The 8,030-nt window shown below is 40.1% G+C and overlaps 1 protein-coding gene across 1 annotated transcript; it reads left to right on the top strand.

The window, feature by feature from the left end:
* The first annotated feature begins 245 nt into the window (after window positions 1-245).
* Window positions 246-5,238, top strand: LOC123096068 (calcineurin B-like protein 3). The gene is made up of 8 exons (XM_044517664.1): window positions 246-706; window positions 835-917; window positions 1,022-1,081; window positions 1,768-1,876; window positions 2,939-2,991; window positions 3,584-3,664; window positions 4,168-4,280; window positions 4,850-5,238. The coding sequence occupies exons 1-8, from the start codon at window positions 586-588 to the stop codon at window positions 4,905-4,907; spliced, it is 678 nt and encodes a 225-aa protein (XP_044373599.1). The 5' UTR covers window positions 246-585; the 3' UTR covers window positions 4,908-5,238.
* Window positions 5,239-8,030: the final 2,792 nt, after the last annotated feature.

The raw sequence follows: 8,030 nt of genomic DNA, 5'->3' as shown, positions 1-8,030 counted from the left end.
GTTTTACCTTGTTTCTCATGGTTCCGTGGCGTAGCACCGACAACTAGCTCATGTATATCTCAAAATAAAATGAAAGACCTCGCGGTGTCTATGAACCTGTAAACACAACGTGCCCGCACTTCCTCCGTTGGATCGAATAGCAAGGGAGGGGATTGCGCCGACCTAGCTAGTCACGACTCGCCAAAAGGGAAAAATTCAAAATCGCAAACGCAACAACGGGAACACGCACACGCAAAAAGGAAAATAAATAAATAAGAGAAATCCCCGATCCAATCCGTTCCAGCCCATACCAATCGCACCACCAGCCGACGACTGCGGCATCGACGGCGACGGCGGCGCCAACAACAGGAACCCCGCGGCGACCCCCTCCGGCCGCCCCTCTGCTCCGCGCCGCATCGGGAAACCCAGCCGCGATCCTCCAGCCACGCCGCCCCCCGCGTGGCCGCTCGGCTCGTTCGGCCAAATCCAGTCCACCGCCCGCGGGGTCCCGATTTGCGGCTAGCCCCGCGGATTGCGCGGCGCCCACCCTGGAGAGAGAGAGACGGGCGTTGACGGACGGTTGCGGCGCGCAGTGGTGCCACCACCATGTTGCAGTGCCTGGAGGGGGTGAGGCACCTGGGCGGCGTGCTCCTCAAGTGCTGCGACATCGACCTCAAGCAGCCCAAGGGCCTGGAGGATCCCGAAGTCCTCGCCAGGGAGACCGTGTGTATGTCCGCGCCACCAGCTCTCTTTGCTATTAATGACGTCTATCTAAGAATAGTTCTCTTGCTAGCCCAAGCAGCGTTTCATTGTGCTCTGTTTATCTTGTGATTGTGTAATGTGATTTGCGTGCAGTCAGCGTCAGTGAGGTCGAAGCGCTGTACGAGCTGTTCAAGAAGATCAGCAGTGCTGTGATAGACGACGGGCTGATCAACAAGGTTAGTGGATCAACACCCATTTCGTTGAAAGTAAAATTAATGTAGTATATATGATGAGTGACGAATAACCTGAATTGCGATGCCTGTGCGTTGACATGGTGCAGGAGGAGTTTCAGTTGGCGCTTTTCAAGACCAGTAAGAAGGAGAGTTTGTTTGCTGATCGTGTAAGCCCACATTACACACATGTGAACACGAATTTGCTGTTTGTACAGTGGAAATGCCTTTCTGTTGTTTTCTCTTCTTCTTCTTTTTGGTATAATTTTGATGTCATTACTGTGGAGTCACTCTCACTCTCCTTTTTTGACATATTATTTGGACCTTGGAGAGAAAGAAGCAATGTTTAACATTCTGTAGGAATCATGAGCTATATATGGCGAATGGCATCTGCCTAATTGTAGAATCGTGCAGGATTTTTGGGTACACAAGTACATGTATGGTGATATGCAAAATAAGAAACAGATGATTTAAAAAGCCTGGAAGGAAATGTAGTCACCACTTTCTGGGGACACTTAATTGTCAATAGAATTGCACCAGCTTTACTAGCTAAGACTGGAAGTAAAACTATCTGTTTAATTGAAAGTTATGATCATATATATTAAGATCATAGCACTGCACATGCTAACAGTTCCTTATGAAAAAAAACTCTTCATAAAAGCTGTTCACAGTGACTCACATCGAAGCCACATATATACACCATCCAGTCAGGCATTGCAGTGATAACTTAAACCTCTATTATTTATCCATTTAGTAAATTTGTGTGCATAGGAGAAACAGTGAAGCGGGAATGATGTTGATAGTTGATACATAATATGCTAGTGTATTTCTCTCAACATTTTCCCTGTTCTTGTAGGTCTTTGATTTATTTGACACAAAACACAACGGAATTCTAGGATTTGAAGAATTCGCCCGTGCGCTATCAGTATTTCATCCAAGTGCCCCTCCTGAAGAGAAAATTGACTGTAAGTTCAGAGAATCATGACATTTGCATAGTTAGCTTAACTTTAAATATGGCAGTAGATTAGTGAAAATTTTGTACTATAAAAATGACACAACTACATGTATGGTAATACTCCCTCCCTCCCTAATTACTTGTCGCAGAAATGGATGTATCTAGACGTATAATACATCCATTTCTGCGACAAGTAATTCGGGACGGAGGGAGTATGTAATAAAAATGGATAATTATTTAACAGAACTGAACATGTCGATATGTTGCAAAGGCTATTTCAAAGTTCTTATACCTTTCAAAATTACATTACATGGTTCAGTCAACACGCTAATTGCATAAAAATATGTTATATTTTACAGTAAGGAAGAAAGTAAATATAAAAGGAATGACATGTGTTACTGCATTATCTAGCCACATCTGGTCTGCAGAATTTTATATATTTATTATTTTAAATGACATAATGCACCCTCTACCTGCAAAGTTACAAGGTGGAGACTAGTAACATGCACATGTATTGTGCTTAATTCACATTTCTCTGTAGGGGGTTTGAAAAATTCACCATCACTAGTATAAAGTAAATCATAATAGATGATGTACCAACTAATCTATCATATTTACCATGATAATAACTTCTAGAATTCTTGTAACGCCCAAGCATGTATAATATGCACATATCAAGTCAGCCCTCTTGTTTGCATGATCCTCTGACATGTGTTTATGTATTTGATCTTGTGTTGATCTGAATGGACTTAGGGATAAACTGCAAGAACACAAAAGATTCATGATATCCTTCCATTAGTAGGTTCATACTTGCCCAAAGCACATTTTGTTATTTCATTTTTGAGTCCTTTGGTGCTGTGTGAGAATGGTCAGTTACTCTATCTTAGACAAATAAATAAATAAGGTGTAACTGTTTCTGCTTGTTTGATGGTGCACTGTGATTATAAAATGGTCCAACTCTATTATCTTTTCTTTTTTGGCATAGGTTAATTCCCTTAAGCTCTTTTAGTGTTTTATCTGATTGTTGTAAGCAGAAAGAAAAAAAAAATCTTACACAGTATAATCCTTGCAGTCTCTTTCCAGCTTTATGATCTGAAGCAACAAGGTTTCATTGAAAGACAAGAGGTATGTTGCTAATCAGGATGTAATATGTGAAGTTAACATGTTGATCAGGATCAAGAATGCCATTTATCTCATAGTTTGTTTCAAATTATTTTCCAATGAGCTCAGTATTAATTTATATTCTTCCATATTTTGTATGTTCTTTTATCTCCCTTAATCACTTAATGATCAAGTATCTTCAATGAACCCAACTCCAGCCAGCATTGTGAGTACTTGTTGACTATGAGTAAGTCTTACAGGTGGTGATAGGTGGCCATTTACCGCCTTACACCACTTTCTTGAACCCTAGTTAGGACAATTCAAAGTCTGTGTTCCCTTACCTCTATTCAACTTGATATTGTACCAAGTGTAGCTTTGTAGCCCTGATCCGTATATCGTTTTCTCATGGATAGATTTGTAAAGAACTCTCCAGAAAAAAGCTCAGCCACAATCTTTTGCATAATTGTGGAACTGATGTTACTTTTAGATCGTGTATGAGCAAGAATATATTTTCTGAAGTCAATGAATTGTGGCATATAGGCTCCTTTGTGTATTTTTTTTATCTTTTATCTTTTCCCATATTATAATCCAATGATTTTTCTTGTTTGGCTATTAGGTTAAGCAAATGGTTGTTGCTACACTTGCTGAATCAGGAATGAATCTTTCAGATGAAGTCATAGAGAGCATCATTGATAAGGTCTGGTTGAATTCCTTGCATTTGCCATACTAGTATGGCTATGCACTGTTCCATGTAGAATATTTCTGTTCAATCATGTTGAGCACCAATTCCCTTTTCTGTTCTGAAACAAGATTTGTTTATGTTGTGCTAAAGTGAGGTTAATCCCCTTGATAGATCAAACTAGACAGGTTGATATCCATATATTGACTTACAGTATTTGATTAAATTCAGTTAAAAATATATTTGATCAAATGCTCGAATGGAGGTTTGCAAATGACTATGTGCTTATAGCTATAGCTATAGCTATTAGTACTGCCTATTTCATTAATGCTGTCGAGTAGGTAATGAACTTTAGAGTTATGTCATTGTGCCAAAGCTTGTTATTGCAGTGGTTTTGCAGAAGGCAGATTTATATCAGTGCATTGTTGAACAAATGCTACCCTGGCACATTGCACTAACTGACTGACCTGTTATGCATTGGTCGTATTGTTTTCTCAAAATTACTTTCCTGTTGTTATAAGACTTTCGAGGAGGCAGACACAAAACATGATGGGAAAATTGACAAAGAAGAATGGCGCAATCTAGTTCTCAGACATCCCTCATTACTGAAGAACATGACACTCCAATATCTCAAGTAAGATATGCTATTGTATTTGTTGTTAACTCTTTACTTTTCATCAGCTTATTATGCTCAAGTTGATTGAAATCTGCGGGGTTCAGAATGAATAATAGTATCAACTGTCCTTGAATTATATTGCCAAAATACTTATGCATTATCTCATAGAGTCAAGTCTTCAGCAGCACTGTCAGGAAATAAAGAAGCATGATATTGTTCAACTATAAAGTGAAAACCAGCAGACAGAATATGAAACACTGATTAGTTAAACGACAGTTTTGTACATTGGAGGCTGGAGAGTATGCTGAACCAACTCATTGTTTTCTTCTATATTAGAAGTTCATTTACATCAGTGAAATAGCGTATGTCATATTGTTTCTCAAGGCATGTGTGACTACGAAGTGTTAAGTAGTATTTCTGTTTCAAGTTCAACCAAGGGAGTGTGTAGTAGTTCCGGCTTCAAAGGGGATATACTGGAGGCATGTGAATATTATTTCATTGCTTCAGTTCAGTCTGTATCATAACATTACTATTGCATATGTTGTTATTGCCTTACTCTATATTCACTAATCAGGTCAACTTTGCAGGGACATCACCACCACATTTCCAAGCTTTGTGTTCCATTCTCAGGTCGACGATACATAAACTCCTGAGAGTGTTTTCACTTCGATGGAATATCAGAAGACAGTCTCACTGCTTTGTTAAGTTTCCAATTGCCGGCCGATGGTTCAGTTCCGAAGCATACTGCATACTGTATTCGATTATTCCGCTGGTTTCTTCGTGTTCATAATGTTTTTCTTCTTCTTTAGCTTAGGGTGGGCTGGTAGTAGATCAGAATGTTCAAAGTTTCTTTCGTTTTTGTACAAAAAAAACTGGTTTGACCATTTAGTTAACTGTGTATGTATTATGTGTGGGGAACTTTCCTACTGTATATTATGGACTGAACTGAACGTAGCAGAAATGCCTTTGTTGATAATGCCTGTGTATGTATTCTGTGTGGGGAGGTCTGTGTATGTTCAGGGACGCTTAACATACACAAATGGATACTCCGGTTTCAGGTCTAACAATCGATAGAATAACTCAGAGTTACATGGAATATGTACTCCAAAAATTGATATTATTGAAATTTATTTGTCGTTTTCCCTTGAGAAAAATCGTTTTTTAGGGGAAAGCCACTTGGCGCACTTTAATAACTCAAATCAATGTTACATCATCTATAATGTCCTGAAGCAAAATACTGGGAGGATCACAATCCCAAATAAAAAGTCGAATTTAAATTAAAACTATGTCTAGATAGAAATCTGGACAATGAGCGAAAGACACAACACCTATGTGGAAGACCTTTTGAAAGCAATCGCCAATATAGCGTGTATGGTTTCCAAATTTTAATCGCACCATTGCAAGCTTGGATAACTTGAATCTGATCAGCGGTTTGCAACCAAGGCCTTCCACCAGTTCCAAACCACGCCGAATTGCAATCGCCTCTGCAGTTGTCGCGTCATGGATTCGGAATAGTAGCCACGACGCCCCAGCAAGAGCTTCGCGCCCTGCTATTTCTGTGTATTGCAGCCGCCGAGCCCGAGCCACTATCGAAATAAGCAGCATTGACTTTTAATTTATAGGAGTTAACAGGAGGCTTCTTCCACATCACCTTCTCTGGTTCTTTAAGTTCCTTAATTTCTATGAGTTGATAGGACTGCTTGAGAAAAAACATTGTTAGCATCACACAAAGAGATATTGAGAAAGGTTGACCTTGAGTTTAGGAGATTGTTCGGATTCGTTATAGGAACTGAAAAATATTGCACAAATTTGCTGCAATTCTCAAGGAAAATCAAAGTCTGTGTTTCCTGAGCATTCACCTTTTCTCATTGAAGAAAGAATCTGGTAGCATTAATAAAAGAGGCGGTGACAGAGTGTGCGCAGAGATGGAAAATTAGCAAAAGAAACAGCCAACACCCTCGGTGCAATCTTTTCTCATGCATTTTCGCCTAAGCAGCCCTTGGGGCAACTCCAACATGGATCACCTATTTTGAATCATCAAATGTACATGTACATATTTGATCGTATCCACGAAAAGTGGGCCGAGCGGAGACCATCCAATCATGCATGTCCCTCAAATTCGGACTGTGGGCTATGATTGGGCCAGATGGACCTTGTAGAGTAAAAAACAAAAAGAGAGTATGACACATGGGCTGCTGTGGGAAACATGTGGTTCAACTGACAATGACCGGCAAATCCTATTCCGCGCTGCAGGCGCCGGTTAACGTGCATTTTCGTTAACGGGCGCCTGCAGCGCACACCACCTCCCGCCAGCTGGGCCGGCCCGTTTAATTTTCCTTCTCATTTCTTAAATCGCAAAAAGAAGGCGCTGCTGGTGAATCGAACCAAAGACCTCCCTCGGGTTACGAGGCTATGTTTACCAACACGCCACCAAGCAAGATGTGGCAAACGCAACGTTTCCATTCTTTTATACTTTGCTATTTCCTTTTTCTATTTTCCTTTTTCTTTTTCCTTTTCTTTTTAAATTTTGATGTACTTTTTTCAAATTCGATGAACTTTTTACAAATTTGATGAACGTACTTCTAATTCAATGGCTTTTTATCAAATCTGCTGAACTTTTTTTCAAAATCGATGAACTTTTTTTAAAATCAATGAATTTATTTTCAAAATCGATGAACTTATTTTCAGATTTGGTGAACTTTCTTTCAGATTCGATGAACTTTTTTCAAACTCGATACACATTTTTTTAGATTCGATGATTTTTTTTCAATTATGATGAACTTTTTTGCAAAATTGATGAACTTTTTTCAAACCGAATGAACTTTTTCCAAAATTGATGAACTTTTATTGAAGATCGATGAACTTTTTCCATTTTTGTGAGTTTTCTCTTTTAAATTCGTCAACCTTTTTTTTAACCGCTGGACTTTTTTTGTGAACGATCTTTTTAATTCCTAATTTTTCAGAAAACGCAAATATTTTTTGAACAGTCAACGGTCAACTGGCCAGACCGGTCAATCGATGACACCTTTTCCCGTACTAGTGATCTTGTTTTCTTTCAAATACCACCGCTAGAATAGTTCTTAAGTAATGCGCGCTGCCATCAATAAGTAGGTGGCGAATGGTCCAGTGGTATCCATTATCTTGTGGGAAAGGAGCGGCCTGAGTTCGACTCGTAGCGTCGCACGTTGTTTTTTTGTTGGTTTTTGCGAATTTCTGTGCGCTATGTGCCAGCCCACTAGTTCTCCTGCGGGCGCCAGTTCGCTTCGGGGCGCTTAAGGCGCCGACTAGGACCTCCCTAATGGACCAAGCAGAACGCTTGGACTTCCCCAAACCTCCCATCATTTCGGTGTCGGATTTTGGACGTCTTGACCAGTGACGGAGCTAGACAAAACCACTTGAGGGGTGAAACGAAATGATGAAGAGCTGGGGGTGGGGGGCACCACATAGCTCCACCTTTTGGTCTTGACCTGTCCACACAAATTTAGTAACCCACATTGGATAACTAAAAGTGATTGAATCATTTTATCCAAGTATTTGCGGGTTAATAGGTGATGCACTTTGTAGTTGCCCTTAGCAGTGTATCGGCGCAACTGCTACGTCGGCCGTGGTACGTGCATCGAAATATTCCTCGAATATTAGAGATTCCAAGTCGAAGATGCTAAAATGATAAACAATTTTGCTCGCGCGCCCCACCCCACCACATAGCTCCACCTTTTGGTCTTGACCTGTCCACACAAATTTAGTAACCCACATTGGATAACTAAAAGT

Source organism: Triticum aestivum, chromosome 4D, assembly GCF_018294505.1.
Source record: "Triticum aestivum cultivar Chinese Spring chromosome 4D, IWGSC CS RefSeq v2.1, whole genome shotgun sequence".
NCBI classification, from domain to species: domain Eukaryota; kingdom Viridiplantae; phylum Streptophyta; class Magnoliopsida; order Poales; family Poaceae; genus Triticum; species Triticum aestivum.
Note: the sequence above shows the minus strand (reverse complement) of the source record. Positions and strands in the feature narration are given on the sequence as shown.